The sequence below is a fragment of the Asterias rubens genome, chromosome 9 (assembly GCF_902459465.1).
Source record: "Asterias rubens chromosome 9, eAstRub1.3, whole genome shotgun sequence".
Classification (NCBI taxonomy): Eukaryota; Metazoa; Echinodermata; class Asteroidea; order Forcipulatida; family Asteriidae; genus Asterias; species Asterias rubens.
The window spans coordinates 13,189,987-13,211,969 of NC_047070.1; the positions used below are offsets into that span (position 1 = coordinate 13,189,987).

The following is a 21,983-nucleotide window of genomic DNA, read 5'->3' on the forward strand; positions in this document are numbered from 1 at the left end:
CCCATTGTGCATCTCTGTATGGTGTGCATACATTGTGGACATCTTCCCATTGTGCATCTCTGTATGGTGTGCATACATTGTGGACACATTCCCATTGTTCATCTCTGTATGGTGTGCATACATTGAGGACACATTCCCATTGTGCATCTCTGTATGGTGTGCATACATTGTGGACACATTCCCATTGTGTATCTCTGTAGATATGGTGTGCATACATTGTGGATACATTCCCATTGTGCATCTCTGTATGGTGTGCATACATTGTGGACACATTCCCATTGTGCATCTCTGTAGATATGGTGTGCATACATTGTGTACACATTCCCATTGTGCATCTCTGTATGGTGTGCATACATTGTGGACACATTCCCATTGTGCATCTCTGTAGATATGGTGTGCATACATTGTGGACACATTCCCATTGTGCATCTCTGTAGATATTGTTGTCATTCTTTCCTTTGTACTCAACATCCTCCCATTTTGTTGTACACATAGTTCCTTATGGAAAACCCCTCTCTTTAGAATTCCTTTGTGGGCACCTTAAGATTCTATTCTCATTATTTAGTCTCCATTCTGGTAGTGAATATTAAAACAGCATCCTGGTGTAATGAAACTCTATTGAATAATACTAAACAATGACTTGTTATGACAGGTAACTTGCTGGGCATTGACCCATCGATTAAACGTCTCATCTCAGAATGTAGTCTTAGCATTGGAATGTATGTCAGCCTGCCTACAAAACCAGCAACTCTTCACTGTGATAGGCTCAACAGATCACATGACATGGGTATGCTCTGCCATTGGCTGTGTTCATCAGATCGTCAAAAAAGGTATGTGACCTAAAACCTCAAAGTTTGATAACTATTCAAACTACATATTGTAGTTAAGTGCATACTTGTAAGAAAACAATTAAACTGTGTCCTTAAAATCATCACAGGTTCAGATTCAATGAAATGCTACTGTCCTCTTTGTATGCGAGCATTCTTTCAAGGAAAAAGTGTTGTTACCTGAAAGAGGCATCCATATTTAAAGTCATTTGCAAATTTTATTTATGATGACGATGACACAATTGTTATGATTCTTTATATTTTACTAAACTGTGGTTAATATCAGTAATGAGTTGTTGATATTTTTGACCTTATTTCAGTGAACCCCCAAAGGAAGCCGTTTTCCTCAGTTGATGTTATAGTTGAGCAGCAGAGTACATTAAAAGGTTAGTGTGTATCACATTACATGTACATGATATGCAGAATCAAGAAAACTAATACCTATTTACAAGAAAAAGCTTTGAAAATGGGAGCTCTCTTTAGATGAAAGTGAATATAAATGTAAACAATATAAATGTATACAAACTTGTATTAAATGTTGGTTTTGTGTTTTTCTTTCTTATTTTTCTGAAATGACAGAACATCAAGATATGCAGACTGCCTGTCAACAGATTTCAGAACTTCTAATCAGCTTTCAGTACTCACCAACCTCCAATGGATACAACTCCCTTGAGCCTCTCCCGCAGTTCCTGAGAAAGCCCTTAAGGAATGTAGTGATCAGTCTGGCCAGGTTGCCCTTGGTCAATAGCTATGCACGTACTCCTCCATATGCCTGCAAGCTGGGTTGGACTCCCAGTCCTAGGGAAGGGTCAGTTGAGATGCCACCACTGCCCATGGAATACCTTAAGGAAAAGGAAGTCTTGAAGGAGTTTGTCATCAGGACTAATGCCATCGGTCAGTCCATCGGCACATTTAGATTCTTATTTGTTGTGCATTGTAAAGATGTTTTCACTCTGTCACTCCAACCCTTTGAATACCCTCTTCTGAAATCAAATTAATAAGGCTGCTGTTAAAGGCACTGCACATGTTGGTTAACTATTCAAAATATATACTAGCATAACAACCGACTTGGTCATGTGCCTTCAAGTACACATACAATGGGTGCGTTCATTTAGCTTACCTGGATCGACCCTGCAGTGCTCACTCGGGTGAGCCCCTGACAAGTGCTAATCGAACAATCACACTCGCCCTCTCGTGGTGACGGCATGCACCTCAGGTCACCCCCAAGTGACCCACTCCACAAGCAGGGCACTGGGGGCTGACCCGGGTGAGCCCTGTCAAAGCTATGTGAACATACCGGGGCAGACCGGGGTCGACCCAGGGAAGCTAAACGAAGGCACCCTATGTATGCAATAATTAATCTCTGTAAGTATATGCTGTACTAAAAATACCAACTGGCTATATAGAGAACATAGATTGCTTTGTTCTACAATATATTTTGCCCAGAGTTATGATTCAAACAGCTTAATGAACTTGAGTAAATACTCATCAGAAAATCTGACTGATGATTGTTGGTGGTCGTTACAAACCTTGGCACTAGAAATGGCTAGAAATGCGACAGATACATGAAAGTGATACATGACTATGATGATTGGTTTACAGGTTGGACATCTAGACAGCAATTTGAAGAGACCTGGGCAGGGTTATTGGGAGTGTTTACAGCTCCTGTCATCGCAGAGGACATAGCTCCAGAGGTAGGAGTAACAATATCCTCATAGCTTCCAATAATCTCATTCGTACTGATTACTTGAATAACACTACGCATCGCATTTATGCAGGTTTCAATAGTTTTTGATTGCCCATCTCTGCACTTTCCATGCGACTGTTTTTTCCCTTCTGTTTTCCCTTTTGATGTAACTTGTTATTATTACAGTCCAGCATGTTGCATGCAGCATAACTGCTTGCATACAACTGAAGAAAAGGACGTGGCGCTAAATCTTAAACTTGACTGGAAGAGTGTAAAACGATTGGGCTAGATTTAGCATAAGCATTGTGTTTAGATACACAGACCCATGTATATACTTGTGGTTTGGAGAAGCGGAGTGCATGAACTCATCTTAAAAGTGACTTGATTCAATGGACAATTTATCTTTATGAAGCTGATGCAAGTTGAGTTGGTCAGTGGTAGGTTGAGTTATCTTGAGAAATACAGGACAGTTCTGACTTAATGTCAGGGGTGGTCCTTTGTAGAATGTATGTTAAGTACCTTGAATGTTGACTGTTGCTGTTAACACTCTGTCCCTTAACAGCGCCAGCCACCAACCCAGTCATTACCACGCAGTGAAAACCGGGTCCTCGCACTAATTGTGTACCATAGTTGTATGTAAACGCCAATGCAATGTTCATTGAAACAAACACAATTTGTATATTTTTTATCTTATCCATAGGAGGAAATTGAGCACAGTCAGTCCATCTGTCTTGCAGTTCGTACCATATCCTCCCTGCTAGTCAACAGTATGCTCCGCCCTCAGCCTGGTAACCCTACTAACAGCAGCTATCAGCAAATACCTCGACATGGCCATAAAGTCCTGCCATTCCTCAAAACACCCAAAGGAAAGAAGTTATTGGCGCTACGCTGGGTGGTACAAAGGGAAATCCAGGCAATGGCTTCTAAAACGTATATACACTTCTCTTCAATTCAATTCAATCTTTTGGAAAATATATATACACTTTTTGGGGGGAAAAACTTGTTGTTTAAAGGCAGTGGACACTATTGGTAATTACTCGAAATAATTATTAGCATAAAACCTTACTTGATAACGAGTAATGTGGAGCTGTTGATAGTATAAAACATTGTGAGAAACAGCTCCCCCTGAAGTGACATAGTTTTCAAGAAAAAAGTAATTATCCATGAATTTGATCTTGTAGAATTTGAGGTTTTCGAAAATCAAGCAACTAAAAGCACACAAATTCGTGTGACCATGGTTCGACAAGGGTGTTTTTTTCTTTCATTAATACCCCGCAACTTCGACGGCCAATGAGCTCAAATTTTCACAGGTTTGTTATTTTCCGATAAGTTTGAGATACACCAAGCAAGAAGACTAGCCTTTGACAATTACCAATAGTGTCCAGTGCCTTTAAGTATAATCTATTTCAAGTAATAAAATAAAGACATTCTCAAAGTGCCTTAAGTGGTGTGACGTCTGAAGACGGTCCTTAAGATAAGACAGAGATGAAAAGTTCAACTGAGAATGTAAGAGGAAACCATTTTTTTTTTTTACTGCTTCCCTGCTTTTATGCTAACTCTCTTGGGTTTTCTATGAAGGTAAACAGTTGTCACCATTATGAACCGGGTTTTAACACCAACTTACTTTGTTTGAGCAAGTACAGCTAAACTATAGCACATGAAGATTTTCATTTCAAATCAAACAGTCAAATTGTACATGAAATAATTTCTTGAAACGGTATCTTTTTCAACAAACTAAGGTATATCTACTAACCTTGTGGATAATTTCAAATGAAATAAATAATATTACATCCTAAACCAACTGTTGACTAACTAAATATGATTTGTTTTTGTCCCTGATATAGAGTGAATGCATCCATCCAGAGGCCTGTTAATGAGTTGGATAACATGGCTGATATGTACATGAATAACCTAGAACAAGAATGTGACTCAACAAACTTTGATTTGGCAAGGGTAAGTCTCTATATTAAGCTGATCAGATGAATGTACTGTGATAATTAGGTTGTACCTGCCCTATCCACAACAGAGTGTGCAAGTCTTGCTCTTATTTCAAGGATCATTGTGGTCCCAGCCATATAGAGTTTTACATGTGTGAGATCTGACTTCATCAATTATTTTAGTTTAACTTAGTTTATGACCAACATGGTGGGAATGTGAAATGTACAATATAAAAGGCAAATCAATTCAACAATCTAACACAGACAACCTGAGAATTAAAATTGACCTCAGCTTCTGGTTACATGCAACTAATTAAGAATTTGTGCCCACTTCCTTTCATGAAACTTGTTTAAACGCTTGTTTTGGTCGGGCGGTATGAAAAGCCTTTCCATTGGTTATTGAGGCGTCAGCGTGCTCTTTAAACTGCGTCACACGTCGATTTAAAGCGTACATACAAGCTTTCAGTAGTTGCACGTATTCCGGCGCAGATTTAAAAAAGGGGTTTCTAAAAAGTGCAGATCGAGTAAACATCCTTGTTCCAGAATTTTAACTTTGTTCCAATAATATTTACAAATGATTTGTTTTTTTAGTATAAAACCTAAAACTTGGTCTAAAACCTGTACAGGTACTTTTATCAAGGTTATTGTTCACATTTCTTCAAACAAACATTTGATTTCAGGAAAAAACATGTTCTTTGTTTGACACGTTTTCTCGTTCTGGTATGTGTAAGACTTGCACAGTCTACATAGCATTAGCAATCCAAAGAGATTTGTTACATGAGATGTTGTACTGTTATTTGTCCTTAGATATCTGTACATGGCATCTGGGCTATTAACAACATGCTTCCTCCAATGGTGGATGAAGAGGCTGAAATACTAGATGAGAATGGTGAAGTAACTAGACCAATCCGTACTTCACCTGTCAGAGTGCCTGGTAACTTGGATGTCCATTCCTGTCTGATGTTCCTAGAGGGCTTGTATGGTCAGTGGTTATCACCAATGGCTGTCCCACGGACACCACTTATGCTGATATGTGAGACTGTCAAATCGGTTAGTGTTTCATATTACGCTCTGTTAGGTCTTTTTTTTATTTATTTTGATCTTTTGTGTGAACATGAAGTAAACAACAGGAGCCTTCAACTGTGTACATTCTAGATTAGATGTTTAAACTTACCGTTGAGTCTCTCTGTTGATAAGGATCTAGATCAAATCCTTTCATTAGCTGTGCTTGTACGTGTTCTCACCCTTTAAATAACACTTTGGGTATCTACATGTACATGTATAATAGCCTGATCACACAGCTCTGCGACCCTACCTTGCTGATCACCCGATCTCAAGAGGTATCAAGTTGGGGCACTATCGCCATCAAAATGCAGCAAATTAGCAAATTAAAGACTACATCACGACTGTACTGCTTCTACATAAAAAGTGTTGCTGACTCACTGCCACTACGATAACACCTAGAGCAATGCCGACCAAGTGGTGGTTTCTACTTCAAAATAGTTGCCACTGTGCTGCGTTTTTATTACGACCTTAGAGATCTCATCACGATGCTACGATGCTGCTTGTACGATAATGGCGTTGCCACTATAACTTTGCCCGGCTTATTGTTGGCCACGACCCAGCTACACTTATTTTGACCAAGTTCAAAATAAACGTGGGGAGAGACTGCAGCTTCCCAACCAAACCATGCTCATGGCCATCCTCCTACGTTTGGCCCATGATTGGCTCATGATTGGCCACGCTCTTTACCACTTTTTCCATTTCCGTCTTTGTGTGACCAGGGGTGGATTTCACAAAGAGTTAAGACTCTAGTCTTATCTTGAGCTAGGACGAGTTACTCATCCTAACTTAGGACTGGCCATATGTTTTCAATATCTCCTAGGACTAGTCCTAAGTTAGTAGTAGTCTTAAGTTTTTGTGAAATCAACCCCAGGGTATTAGTAATAGTTCATTGCTACAATGTATTGTTATAATAAATGAATATTAGTGAAGGTGATAGAGAATATTGCATATTGTATTCTCTAGGTATGTGTATGATATATAACTCAGACTCAGTCCTTTGGACTGATCAACGGGCTACTTGGCCTCTAAAGTACTTGAGAATTGGATACTTGCACTTGAGGATTTGATTCCCAGACTCCCAACAGTATTAGTTATTGCAATCCATATGAAGAATAAGAAGTTATTTTGTTTCCTTCCTCACTAGGTGTTAGTGATATCCGATGTGTTTACACAGCGAGGTCAGTATGAGTGGATGTTTGATACACTCCTTGAAGTGAATAAGAATCATCCGGTAGAAGATGAACTTGTTACTCAATATGCTGTGCCTGGAATATGTAAAGCTGCAGCCATCCTAGGCCTGGTGAGTACACACTATAATACAACTGACTTGCATCCATTTACTCACTTTGCCCATTGTTGATTACAATCACATTGCTTGGCAGCTGCAGCCATCCTAGGCCTGGTGAGTACACACTATAATACAACTGACTTACATCCATTTACTCACTTTGCCCATTGTTGATTACAATCACATTGCTTGGCAGCTGCAGCCATCCTAGGCCTGGTGAGTACACACTATAATACAACGGACTTACATCCATTTACTCACTTTGCCCATTGTTGATTACAATCACATTGCTTGGCAGCTGCAGCCATCCTAGGCCTGGTGAGTACACACTATAATACAACTGACTTACATCCATTTACTCACTTTGCGCATTGTTGATTACAATCACATTGCTTGGCAGCTGCAGCCATCCTAGGCCTGGTGAGTACACACTATAATACAACTGACTTACATCCATTTACTCACTTTGCCCATTGTTGATTACAATCACATTGCTTGGCAGCTGCAGCCATCCTAGGCCTGGTGAGTACACACTATAATACAACTGACTTACATCCATTTACTCACTTTGCCCATTGTTGATAACAATCACATTGCTTGGCAGCTGCAGCCATCCTAGGCCTGGTGAGTACACACTATAATACAACGGACTTACATCCATTTACTCACTTTGCCCATTGTTGATTACAATCACATTGCTTGGCAGCTGCAGCCATCCTAGGCCTGGTGAGTACACACTATAATACAACGGACTTACATCCATTTACTCACTTTGCCCATTGTTGATTACAATCACATTGCTTGGCAGCTGCAGCCATCCTAGGCCTGGTGAGTACACACTATAATACAACTGACTTACATCCATTTACTCACTTTGCCCATTGTTGATTACAATCACATTGCTTGGCAGCTGCAGCCATCCTAGGCCTGGTGAGTACACACTATAATACAACTGACTTACATCCATTTACTCACTTTGCCCATTGTTGATTACAATCACATTGCTTGGCAGCTGCAGCCATCCTAGGCCTGGTGAGTACACACTATAATACAACTGACTTGCATCCATTTACTCACTTTGCCCATTGTTGATTACAATCACATTGCTTGGCAGCTGCAGCCATCCTAGGCCTGGTGAGTACACACTATAATACAACTGACTTGCATCCATTTACTCACTTTGCCCATTGTTGATTACAATCACATTGCTTGGCAGCTGCAGCCATCCTAGGCCTGGTGAGTACACACTATAATACAACGGACTTACATCCATTTACTCACTTTGCCCATTGTTGATTACAATCACATTGCTTGGCAGCTGCAGCCATCCTAGGCCTGGTGAGTACACACTATAATACAACTGACTTACATCCATTTACTCACTTTGCGCATTGTTGATTACAATCACATTGCTTGGCAGCTGCAGCCATCCTAGGCCTGGTGAGTACACACTATAATACAACTGACTTACATCCATTTACTCACTTTGCCCATTGTTGATTACAATCACATTGCTTGGCAGCTGCAGCCATCCTAGGCCTGGTGAGTACACACTATAATACAACTGACTTACATCCATTTACTCACTTTGCCCATTGTTGATAACAATCACATTGCTTGGCAGCTGCAGCCATCCTAGGCCTGGTGAGTACACACTATAATACAACGGACTTACATCCATTTACTCACTTTGCCCATTGTTGATTACAATCACATTGCTTGGCAGCTGCAGCCATCCTAGGCCTGGTGAGTACACACTATAATACAACTGACTTACATCCATTTACTCACTTTGCCCATTGTTGATTACAATCACATTGCTTGGCAGCTGCAGCCATCCTAGGCCTGGTGAGTACACACTATAATACAACTGACTTACATCCATTTACTCACTTTGCCCATTGTTGATTACAATCACATTGCTTGGCAGCTGCAGCCATCCTAGGCCTGGTGAGTACACACTATAATACAACTGACTTACATCCATTTACTCACTTTGCCCATTGTTGATTACAATCACATTGCTTGGCAGCTGCAGCCATCCTAGGCCTGGTGAGTACACACTATAATACAACGGACTTACATCCATTTACTCACTTTGCCCATTGTTGATTACAATCACATTGCTTGGCAGCTGCAGCCATCCTAGGCCTGGTGAGTACACACTATAATACAACTGACTTACATCCATTTACTCACTTTGCGCATTGTTGATTACAATCACATTGCTTGGCAGCTGCAGCCATCCTAGGCCTGGTGAGTACACACTATAATACAACTGACTTACATCCATTTACTCACTTTGCCCATTGTTGATTACAATCACATTGCTTGGCAGCTGCAGCCATCCTAGGCCTGGTGAGTACACACTATAATACAACTGACTTACATCCATTTACTCACTTTGCCCATTGTTGATAACAATCACATTGCTTGGCAGCTGCAGCCATCCTAGGCCTGGTGAGTACACACTATAATACAACGGACTTACATCCATTTACTCACTTTGCCCATTGTTGATTACAATCACATTGCTTGGCAGCTGCAGCCATCCTAGGCCTGGTGAGTACACACTATAATACAACTGACTTACATCCATTTACTCACTTTGCCCATTGTTGATTACAATCACATTGCTTGGCAGCTGCAGCCATCCTAGGCCTGGTGAGTACACACTATAATACAACTGACTTACATCCATTTACTCACTTTGCCCATTGTTGATTACAATCACATTGCTTGGCAGCTGCAGCCATCCTAGGCCTGGTGAGTACACACTATAATACAACTGACTTACATCCATTTACTCACTTTGCCCATTGTTGATTACAATCACATTGCTTGGCAGCTGCAGCCATCCTAGGCCTGGTGAGTACACACTATAATACAACTGACTTGCATCCATTTACTCACTTTGCCCATTGTTGATTACAATCACAATAAGTTTCTGTTTTGCTGTGGAAACGATTGAAACATTTGATGATTGTCAAGTTTGAGAAAGTTTAGTCTGTATTTCTGATTTGCCTTTTTTTATTAGGAGAAGGACTTGTCTGAGAAGGTGAGTAAGCTTCTTGAAGTGACACTACGTAGTACTCATCTACCTAGCCGTGTAGGTGCCTTGTATGGAGCCCTCTACATTCTAGAGTCAGATGCTGTGGAAGAAATCAATGTCTTTATTCCAGTGGTATCTGATTATGTGGCACGGAACCTTCACTACAACTCACAGTAAGTGCAAACATTAGGGATTTTATCAACGACAAAACCCTTTACTAACATTTAGTGGAATTAAAATACTCTACCATCTAGCAGACTTCTGTGTTGCCATAGCCTATTGGGATAAATGGCATCAATCAGTATTAACTTAAGTTATAATAACATTATAATTAATAATAACACAAAGTTGGCTGAATGCTTCAAAGGTGCACATCTGATTGTGGTTGGAACCATTGATAATTTCAACCTAGTGCAATCTTGGTTCTACAAAAAGAAATGCAAATTAACCCCCATCAGATGTATAATTTTGGCATGTAGCGAAAATAATATTCATAAATACCTAAGGCAGTTTATTCATTCTGTTTGGTCGAGAGGGCATCACGTGGGGGTGTTTGAACGGATGATATAACACCAGTAAAAAGTGTTGAAACATGGGCGTGACACGCGAGCTTGCACCTGTGCTTATAAGACAGTTTCTTCATTCCTAATGGTCGAGAGCAACGGCTGGAACAGTTGTGCCACATCACGCGATCTGCGCGACGCGCACAGCATCTCCTTGTAAGGAGTTGTTTACCCGAGGGCCTTACCATTTCATAGCTGGAGGGGTGTTGTGTTGAAAGAAATCATTAAACAATTATAATTTTCGCATTTATTTAACTTTTTTACCAAAAAGGTATTTATGAATGGGAATCAAAGTGTGTTGAATCGGTTTTCAACTAGTGGTTTAATCCCAACGAGGCCTGGTTCTTGATAATTTTACCGAGACGAAGTCGCGGTAAATTATTCACCACACATTGATTCCCTTATTTAAGCATCGATAGGGCCTATATAAACTGAAGTTTAATAATAGTCAATATGTACTTTTGGCAGCAATGTTGTAACAATCAAAACATAAATCACATGGAATAACAAATTTCCATAAAACTCACCTTTCACAGTAATTAAGACAATACTCACTTGTGATGTATGCGCGGGATGTTGACTTTAAAGAGAAATGATTTGCAGATTGGATTGACCTAGATATTTAGGAATGATTAGAGGAATTTACGTGATTCGGTTAGAGTTCTGCCTTGGGGTCGGTGATTGGTTTGATCATCAGAGAGAGAGTGGTTTTGAACAAAAGAGGTGTTTTTGTACAATATTTAATGCTGCCATGTGGTCCATTTTCCATTCAATTGAAAGGCAGTGGACACGATTGGTAATTACTCAAAATAATTATTAGCATAAAACCTTTCTTGGTGACGAGTAATGGGGAGATGTTGATGGTATAAAACATTGTGAGAAACGGCTCCCTCTGAAGTAGCGTAGTTTCGAGAAAGAAGAAATTTTCCACAAATTTGATTTCAAGACCTCAGATTTAGAATTTGAGGTCTTGAAATCAAGCAACTGAAGCACACATTTTGTGTGACAAGGGTGTTTTTTCTTTCATTATTATCTTGCAACTTCGACGACTGATTGAGCTCAAATTTTCACAGGTTTGTTATTTTATGCACATGTTGAGATACACCAAGTGAGAAGACTGATCTTTGACAATTACCGATACTGTCCACTGTCTTTAAAGGCACTGGACACTATTGGTAATTGTCGTAGACCAGTATTCTCACTTGGTGTATCTTAACATATGCACAAAATAACAAACTTTGGAAATTTGAACTCAATTGGTCGTCGAAGTTGCGAGATAATAATGAAAGAAAAAACACCCTCTTGTGACTATAAGTTGTGCGCTTTCAGATGCTTGATTTTGGGACCTCAAAATCAAATTTGTGGAAAATTACCTCTTTCTCAAAAACTACGTTAGTTCAGAGGGAGCCGCCTCTCATAATGTTTTATACCAGTAAGTTTTTATGCTCCCAATTACTTTGAGTAATTACCAATAGTGTCCAGTGCCTTTGAAGGTAATCAAAAGCCGCAGTAAAGTATATTGTATGTACATTTTAAACCACAACCACAATTCCCAAGACAAATACTTGGAGTTTTTGAAATTTGTGAAATTGTTTGATACTGTAATGAAATGATTTGTTTGTATTGTTTAGTTGCAGTAGTCTTGCAAGTCAACGACACACTTTGGCTATGTTAACGATAGCCTTCTACGTCATTGAGTATTATTACAACTACATAAAAAGTACTGACTTCACAAGGGCCATAATGCAGGTAGGTAACAAATAACTTATGACAAATTGTAAAATAAAACAAATCTTTTCTCAGCAAAAAAAAAAAAGACCACCGGTCAGATTTTGTTGGCATAAACCGATAGTTTTCCTGCTTAACCTATGTACGTGTATATTGGTTTCCAGCTTGCCAATACAATTGATGGGCATTACTTTCTGCACCTTCTTTGACACACCTTGCTTTACTATTTTATTTTATGCAAAGTAGATCAGTTCTGCTGGCAGAAACAGGCTGCCAACAGAAAGGATTTTTGAACAAAACTGTAATTGCATATTGCACTCTGAAAGTGTGACAATGAAGTTGATATTGTGGTTTTGTTGTTGCAAACAGAGTTGTATATCAATGGCATCAATGAGTGATGGAGCTACTTCACCTAGTGTCTACCAAGCTATCATGAGAGGATTAGAACGATTACTCCTCTCTGGTTTACTCTCAACTCAAGAGGCTGAAGTACTCACCAAGCTCAGTATGGACAGGTAAACTCTCTTATTGTATTGAGTTATTCAAACACTAGCAATGGCATCTTAATTTATAAAGATTATGAAAAGAAATCACATCTTACAAAAAAGAGTTTGGGCAACCAATAGGTAAGCCTGTGATAAGGGTTGAGTTTGGGCAACCAATAGGTAAGCCTGTGATAAGGGTTGAGTTTGGGCAACCAATAGGTAAGCCTGTGATAAGGGTTGAGTTTGGGCAACCAATAGGTAAGCCTGTGATAAGGGTTGAGTTTGGGCAACCAATAGGTAAGCCTGTGATAAGGGTTGTGTTGGAAGTGATGACATGAGACCAATATTATATTGACTACCCCATGGTTTTGTTTCCTCTAATCAGATGATACAGTATACAAATAATGAATGTTTATGAGTGCAATGGTGCGAATATGTTCATGAGTTGAAAGATGGTATACACATAATGAATGTTTATGAGTGCAATGGTGCAAATATGTTCATGAGTTGAAAGATGGAATGTTCTATTCAACGAGGCGGAGCCGAGTTGAATGGAACATTCCAGCTTTCAACGAATGAACATATTCGCACCATTGCACGAATGAAAAACATTCATTATTTGTTTTATATAACATCCAAGTAGATCTTTGTCATTTTGATTGAAAGATACAACTTTCAAAACAAACAAAGCGTAGGCCTCCAATTTTTAATTGTAGAAGACGAATGCTAGTAATTAATTTACTAATATGCCTTGCTGCGTTACCGAAGACAACGCGCACGCTTTTCATTCCATCCGAAAAGTACCATTGCACGCTGGCAGCGTGCAATGGTACTTTTCGGATGGAACGAAAAAGCACGGTGAGTGACTCAGCGTGCAATGGTACTTTTATTTGCTATCACGTGACGGACAATCCTCCAATCAAATGGCAAGGATCTGCTTGGGTGTTATATAAAATGTTTTATTCAACGAGGTGGAGCCAAGTTGAATGGAACATCAAAATGACAAAGATCTACTTCAATAAATTATAAAACAAATAATGAATGTTTTTCGTTCGTGCAATATTCGTGCAATATTGCACGAATGAAAACATTCATTATTTGTTTTATAATTTAACCAAGTAGATTTTTCGTCATATTGATTGGAGATACAACTTTCAAAATAAACAAAGCCTAGGCCTACAATTTCTTACTGTGAAATTGTGGGTCGCCCTGTTTGACAATGTGCGTTCTGTACAGCTATTTTGAGACACGCAGACGCCGAATGTATGTGCCTTGCATGTATTAACACTGCTGCGTTACCAAAGACAAGCGCACGCAGTAATGTTTTTTGCTCAGCATGTAATAGTACTTTTCGGAGGGAACGAAAAATGCATGCGGAGTGACATAGCATGCAATAGTACTTTTATTTGCTAACACGTGATGGACAATCCTCCCATCAAATGGCAAGGATCTGCTTGGGTGTTATATAATGATGATTACCCCATGGTTTTGTTTCCTCTTGTCAGATGATACAGTAATGATTACCCCAATGGACTGTCTCTCAATATTGAAAAAAACAATTTCATGGTGTTTAGCAGTACTGGCAATGAAATTCCTTGCGATGTTAAAATTGTTAACACTGTTATTAAAAAAACTTAGTGTTGTAAATTTTTGGGGTTATATATTGACTCGGGATTAAAGTGGGATTCTCATATTGACCAGTTATGTAAAATAATTTCTAGAAATATTGGGGTGATTAATAAGATCAAATTTCTTGTCCCAGCAAAAGTACTAGATTCTCTTTATAACACATTAATCGGATCGTATCTTAATTATGGTATACTGGCATGGGGAGGTAGTTCAATCAACAAACTGAACAGAATTCTCCTCCTACAGAAACGGGCTTTACGTACCATTAATTTTGCTGATTTTCGTTCGCATACAAGTCCCTTTTTTACTAAACATAAGACTCTTAAAGTCAAAGACATTTATTATCACCAACTTGGGTCCCTCGTGTATCAGTCTACCCGTAATACTTTACCATCCTCAATTAATAGTATATTTACACACAATCATGAGATTCACTCGCACTTTACTCGTCAAGCCTCCAACCTTCATATACCATATACCCGTACTTCTCTTACTTATAAAACAGTTAAACTTGAGGGACCCAAGCTCTGGAACTCGCTCAACTCTCAACTTAAAGCCTCAAAAAGTCTTTCTATATTTAAGCGTAAATTTTAGTGTACTTTGTTGAATTCATATTGTTGATAGATGTTGCCTTTCTTACTTTGCTGACCCGTCTTTGTTTGTCTTTGTTTGTTTTGTCCATTGTTCGTTGTTACAGGTAACTACTTTCATTGTTAGCAGCTTGTGCATTGAGCCTTTTTGAGTACACCTGTCCTTTCCGGGACATGTTTCGTACCTGGAGGGGTATCTTCTTCCACAACACATCAATTTAAATAATTATCGGCTCAATGCACAAGCTTGCTCAGGGAACCATACCCTTACAAGCCTTGCTTCTGTATGGGTCCCCCACAGTTTCACGAATGTCAATGATTATTATTCATTTAATTAATCTTATCAAACAACTATTTATTTCTTTATTTCCAACTAATACATTGCCTATGATTTGACACTGATTGTGATTTTGAAACTGTGGAAATAAACTGATTGATTGATTGATTGTTTCCTGTAATACAGGTTGTGCATGCCATCTCCTCTTCATGCTATGTCAGCATTGGGATTACTGTTAACCAGTATGTACACTCAGAAGGACAAACAAACTCAAGGAACCGACTACCAATCAGAAAGAGAATGTGAATCACATGACCCTGAGAGTCAGGTCATGGCGATGGAAAGGATTTCAGTTTTGTTTGATAGGTGAGCGACATTGTCAAGTTCTCTTTTATTGTTTTGCTGGTGATAATAATAATAATAAAACTAAAACACATTTACATAGTGCCAAAACCATTAAGAATGCTTCCAGGCGCCTGGTGGTATTATAAGTGCACACAAGGCACATGTTTTACTTGTTGGCTGTTTTTCGCATAGCACGTAATGTATGTGTTTTATTAAGCATTCATAAATACCTCAGACAGTTTCGCTATTCCTATTGCTGGAGAGCGGGTCATGTGGGGGTGTTTAAACCGTTCATAATGACCAGTGTTTATAACCGATTGTGAGCGGAGACTCTGCGCTAGTCTTGATGTAAGACGTTTCTTGTTACGGGCGATGCAGGCGCTGTCGGCGAGTTGGCTGCGCTGTGTGTGAAAGGAAAACCAGTGAATATGCACCGAGACTATACGCGCGTGCGCACGAACGAAACCGTAAAACACACGCGTACGGACGTCGTACATTGCATGTAACATGTATACTGAACATACCATGAAGGTGGAAACATACAGAGCTCAAGCATTCGGAAACGGATAAGGTTTACAGAGTTTCTTACTTTATTTCGCCTTTTAACCAAAAAGGTATTTATGAATGGGAATCAAAGTGTGTTGAATCGATTTTCAACTAGTGGTTACTTGCCGAGGCGTGGTTATTGATAATTGACCTCGACTTCGTCTCGGTAAAATTATGAAGAACCAGGCCTCGTTGGGTTTAAACCACTAGTTGAAAACCTGTTCACCACACATTGATCCCTTATTAATCTGGCATAACACTTTCGGGTAAACAGCATTGATTGTAGCAAAAGCACTCAATAAGGAATATACACTCTTTGTGTGGAATGTAGTTTACTGATCAAGCCTTCATATTTCAACTAACATAGCATTCATAATTGGGGTTTTTACCCATATACACCAATGTGTGTTAGCACTGTATACTCAATACTTTCCTGACGTATTACTCGGTTGGGATTGGAACCCACGACCTTTGCCATTCTAGAGCAGTGTCATACCAACTAGACCACTGACATAACAATGTTATCCATAGCAATCAAAGCAGTCAATATTTGTATACTGTTCAATATAACATAAAGAAAGACAGAGTAAGCATGTTATTGCATCAGCACAACATAGGATCAACATTACAACTAAAAACTGAGATTTTGAAGTTTACAAGCTAATGTTAAGCTAGGGATGTTTTTTAGAAGATCTAAAGAAGACACTTTATTGTATTTGTACCTAGAATCCGTAAGGGTTACCCCAGTGAGGCTCGTGCTGTGGCTCAGATTCTACCGGCATGTGTCAGTGATTTCTTCTCATTACAAGATGTTATGAATAAAGTGATAGGAGAGTTCCTGTCCAATCAGCAACCTCACCCCCAGCTCATGGCTACTGTGGTCTTCAAGGTAAACTAGGGGCTTTTCTTACTAGAAATTATTAAACACAATTTCTTTTGTTTTTACAAGTCGCCCCAAGGCCACTCCAAGGTGTGGGCTCAGTTTAGTTTTTCCAGGGCCTTTGCCACCTACTCCTGGGGCTGAAACAGTTCAGACGGATGTAGGCTTTGGTATCATCCATCAGAAGCCTGGCTTGTAGAGCAGACAGCAATACCTCCCCAACTTTACGTAGCAATCATGGTTAAGTATCTTGCTTCAGGACACAAGTGTCACGATCGGGACTCGAACCCACACTCTTCTTCAGAAAACAGTCATGATGAGTTGATGATGGATGTGCACTCACATTGGATTGACGATGTAATCACTGGTCTGCTTAAGAGAAGTTAAAAGAATTGATGTGTATGGAAATTTATATGGTGCATCGGTGCATATATGTGCCCTATAGCAGGCACACTATTTGGGCTGTTGTGTACTGACGCAGGGAATAGTGGGGGTGATTACAGAGCAATTTGGAGTACAGATTGTAAGTCTAACCAGTAATAATTTGACTCTGTCCATACAATGTAGGTGTTTGGTAGTCTCCATAGTCAGGGCCAGCCACAAGGAGTACGAGACTGGGTTATGCTGTCCCTCTCTAACTTCACACAGCGTACACCAGTTGCCATGGCAATATGGAGTTTAACCTGCTTTTTCATCAGTGCTTCTACCAACCCATGGATTCGAGCTCTGTATCCTTTTGTAATATCAATATATTTTTTTTATACTGCTCTTTTTTCTTCTTCAAATGCTTCTCCTCCCGAAACCTACTTATAAACAACTTATGCTGTAATTTGTTATATAAAATATAAATCACTCATTTAAAGGGAAGGTACACGTTTGGTAGTTACTCAAAACAAACATTACTTTAAAACCTTACTTGGTAACGACTATTGGGGAGCTGTTGATAGCATAACAAATTGTGGGAAACGGCTCCCTCTGAAGTAGCATAGAGTTTGAGAAAGAGGTTATTTCTCACTAAAATAATAAAAGACTTCTAGCCAGAATTGTTTTATTCCTATCTGAAAGCACACAAATTCGTCCACCTGAGTGTGTTTTTTCTTTCATAATTTTCTCGCAACTTCGATGACCAATTGAGCTCAAATTTGCACAGGCTTGTTATTTTATGCTAATGTTGAGACACGCAAAGTCTGGTCTTTGACAAATATCAATAGTATCCAGTGTCTTTAACAAAGGTTAAATTTGCATCGGGATTAATCATCAATTAATCATGTCATTAAACAAAAACTGGAAAATTTGATGAATGAGAAAGTAAATTTTGGACGCAATACTGAAGGCAACTAAGTACTCATGTTTGACGCATATTCTCAGTCAAAGTGTACAGATATATGTACAAATTGATCCTAAAGATGATTTGATAACACCTTAACTTATCAATAATTAGATTACCTCACATTGTAGGCAGAATGGGACGTCTGGAGGCAATTGACAAGAAATACTTCCTGGTGGTTGCCAAGGACTTCTACACTAATCAGGTATTGTCAATTAGTCAGTTGTTTTAACTTGTTAGTTTGGATACAACTATTCACGGTGCAGATAGGTACTGTTTTGCTTTTGTTGGTTGCCAACGATATTTATTAGAGAGGTTTCGCAAGTCTACGGATACACATACAGTACCCGATACGTCGACACTTTGTGTGTTCAGGTGACGCGTATCCGAGACTATCATATTTTGCACACACATTAGCAATGGATACCGTTTTGCAGACTTTTTAGTTGTCTCTTTGTCCCAGATCAAAAACATTTCCCACGGAATTGCTTTCATTGGTTTCGTGCTCAATATAAACTGCTCACAAAAAGTAAGGAAACTTTTTTCAATCCAGTATATTTGTTATTATTTAATACTCTCTTTGTATATGGTATATATCAATGCAAAGCTGAACTGTTCCTCTTCAAAATGATACCACAGTTGCAATGATTACATGTTGCTGGACTTGACCACGTTAATGAGAATGAGACAAAGTCACTAATCAAATGTGCCGAAATTAGCAATTTTGTGTTACTGTGTGAATAATCAAATTGACACTGTAATTCAAACAAGCAAGACAACTTACTGATCTTATTCCACTTTATTGAGACAAGAGGTTTGGTATATAGCGAGACAACTTACTGATCTTAATACACTTTATTGATACAAGAAGTTCAGTAACGAGTGGATGATCCGAAGGCGTTGATGACAGCCTGGCACCTTCTTCTCATGCTGCACACAAGTCTTGTTATGCGCAGATGATGAGGGATGGCGTTCCATTCTTCATAAAGGAACCTGGTTAGGTCAGCCACAGTTGATGTGTTGGTGGTTCTGGCACGGACAGCGAGGCCAAGCTGGTCCCACAGATGTTCCATGGGATTCAGGTCTGGACTGTTAGCAGGCCAATCCATCCGGTGCACCCCAACATTGTTCAGGTAGTCAGTCACCAGTCGGGCTCGATGGGGGCGAGCGTTGTCATATTGAAAGATGGCATTTGGTCCAAGAGTCTGCAAGTATGGGACTGCAATCGGCTGTAGAATATCGTCTTGCAAATACCCATCAAACAAGGTGTTTTACAAGAGATGAGGGTAAATTGTGTCCGATGAGCTCACTGGTGCAAATCATTGTGTAAACCATTAATGGTTCTGAAAAGCTTGATCGGTTTGATTATTGAGCATTACCTATTGACCATTCACAGACAACAGTAATTTTGGCACATTTGGTTTGTGACTTTGCCTCATTGTTATTTGTGTAGCCAAGTTCAGCAACATGTAATAATTGCAAATGTGGTATCATTTTGAAGAGGAACAGTTCAGCTTTGCATTGATATATACCATATACCAAGAGAGTATTAAATAATAACAAATATACTGGTTTTAAAAAAGTTTCCTTACTTTATGTGAGCAGTTTAGGTAGAAAATTGTTAGTCATTTGCAAGCAAAACGATGAGAAAATGCAGTGTATAACACTTGGGGTCTGTACCTATATTTTGCGAAACAAAATCCAACAAGTGGCTGGCGTGAACGGATACGGTTATCATGTCTGTATCTGTACCTATATCCGCTTGCTTTCGAGCAGTAAATAGTCGGGAAGCCAGTGTAGATTGGTTTTCTCCAACCCGTGAACAATTCATGAAGAGTTGGATGATGCAACAATGGCTGAATTTCATAACTGTAAGCAATAAAACAACTTGTGTAGTAGTAGTTGAAGAGTTGTACCCACCGGAAGCACAATTAGTTGAAAGAGAAGCAAATAATTTCTGCTAGCGTGTATGTATCCTTAAAGTCAGCAAGCATTGTATGAAGACAGACTTGAAGCGCTTATGAGTAGATACATGTACAGGTGACTACAGGCCCAGAATGTTGCATTCAAACCAGTGAACAACGCAACAATAATCAAGTCTTCCATCTGTATGGCTACTTTGATAGTTTACAAAGGTTTGTTTGTTTTCCTTCAGGTGACTGAAGAATCCAGTAAACGAGCCTTCATGTCAACATTCCAGTCTGCTGCTACAACATCTACTGATCCTGTCTATGCACAACTTATTGGGTGTCTGTAAAGACCACAGCTTTACAATCATTTACAGATATCCAGCTTCCACAAAAACCAAGCCTGTTTTCACAAGGTACTGTACAGTATTTGTGAAATTTACATTCAGAAGTTGTTGTTTTAGTTTAGACCTGTCCTCATATGCTGGGATCGGCTGATTGGATTGATACTTCTATTTCTCATCCCTTGTTTTTTTTTATTTGGCCGTCTGGTTCTTTAATCATTGCTAAGATGTGTAATCTGTAATGAACGGATTAAAAAAATTTTATAAATAAGGTTTGATATTTTTTTTTTCCAGTACAAATTCAATGCATTGTGAAAGTCACAAGATACATGCGGATATAACACAATGATGTTTTGAAACCTGGTTTTTATTCATATATTATAAAGTCATTATTTGGAATGGATGTACATTGTGACCAAATTGTGATCCAACACTATATACTGTTCCATGTTAGCCCAAACATGCAAGTGCTGTACGCTGCCGGTGGCTGTGCCACCATTGGTGGGTCACAGCGCAATGTTTTGTACAATAATACGTAAAATCATTGTCTTTTGGCTCTTGACGTGAAATAGGTGTCTATTTCATCGATTTACACAATTTTCGTGACAGGCCATTATGATGTATAGAACACTGACTATAGTTATTCGGTGCGTTCGATTAGCTTCCCTAGGTCGACCCCGAGCTCACTCAGCTGAGCCCCTGACAAGTGCTAATCGAACGATCATGCTCGCCCTCTCGTGGTGATGCCATGCATCTCGGGTCACCCCCAAGTGACCCACTCCACAAGCAGGGCAATGGGGGCTGACCCGGGTGAGCCCCTGGAATGACGTCAAAGCTTTCGAATGCACCGGGGGAAGACCGGGGTCGACCCAGGGAAGCTAAACGAACACACCCATAGACTACAGAACAGAAATTGAATCCTAAAAACTGAGCAGACAATAGGTGATTTAAGTGCGATAGACCCAGAAACTGCACGATAGCATCTCTAAATGTGTTATATCGACAAGGTTTTTCGACAGAATTTCAGTATTCTTTTTCTGTTTTATTTCAAATTCTTTAATAATTATATTTTACATAATTTTGTCATACTGTTTTGTCAATGAAAGTGTGTAAATCATTGATGAAGACACTTAAATTGCATAACAAGTTACAAATGACGATTTTGCCCTGCCCTCGTGTTCAAAACATTGTGCTGCCACAACCCAGAAATGGCGGCAATACAAAACAACAGTATACTTATTATTTGTTTCTGAAATAACTTCCTTTATTACTCAGATTTTAAGTTAGTCACTATTTTCACTTTTCTGTGTCAAGTAAATATCATTCATTGTCAATTCTGCATTTATCTTGTGGTTGTTATTATTTCTATGATAATTTATTTTAATTGTGAAAGATAACCATGTTTCAGTCAGCTGTATAATGAGGCCCTTTTCCCCAGACATGTTGCTGTTGTCTTCTTTTGTTAAACTCCACATGCTAGCTACAGCTATTGAGGTAACTTTGAGA

The 21,983-nt window shown here is 39.2% G+C and overlaps 1 protein-coding gene across 3 annotated transcripts in view; it reads left to right on the plus strand.

Annotated features, from left to right (window-relative positions):
* The window catches only part of LOC117294415 (huntingtin-like), a 77,639-nt gene extending 56,381 nt beyond the window's left edge, over window positions 1–21,258 (plus strand). For all 3 annotated transcript variants that reach the window (XM_033776802.1, XM_033776804.1, XM_033776803.1), the window contains 16 exons: window positions 653–830; window positions 1,148–1,213; window positions 1,407–1,721; window positions 2,430–2,521; window positions 3,215–3,444; window positions 4,359–4,467; window positions 5,259–5,501; window positions 6,661–6,816; window positions 9,842–10,029; window positions 12,051–12,168; window positions 12,517–12,662; window positions 15,315–15,494; window positions 16,746–16,908; window positions 17,467–17,627; window positions 18,341–18,431; window positions 20,382–21,258. In XM_033776802.1, the coding sequence (XP_033632693.1) occupies window positions 653–830; window positions 1,148–1,213; window positions 1,407–1,721; window positions 2,430–2,521; window positions 3,215–3,444; window positions 4,359–4,467; window positions 5,259–5,501; window positions 6,661–6,816; window positions 9,842–10,029; window positions 12,051–12,168; window positions 12,517–12,662; window positions 15,315–15,494; window positions 16,746–16,908; window positions 17,467–17,627; window positions 18,341–18,431; window positions 20,382–20,483 (2,538 nt within the window). In that variant the 3' untranslated portion in view covers window positions 20,484–21,258. The remainder of the gene's footprint in view (window positions 1–652; window positions 831–1,147; window positions 1,214–1,406; window positions 1,722–2,429; window positions 2,522–3,214; window positions 3,445–4,358; window positions 4,468–5,258; window positions 5,502–6,660; window positions 6,817–9,841; window positions 10,030–12,050; window positions 12,169–12,516; window positions 12,663–15,314; window positions 15,495–16,745; window positions 16,909–17,466; window positions 17,628–18,340; window positions 18,432–20,381) is intronic.
* The last annotated feature ends 725 nt before the right edge of the window (window positions 21,259–21,983 follow it).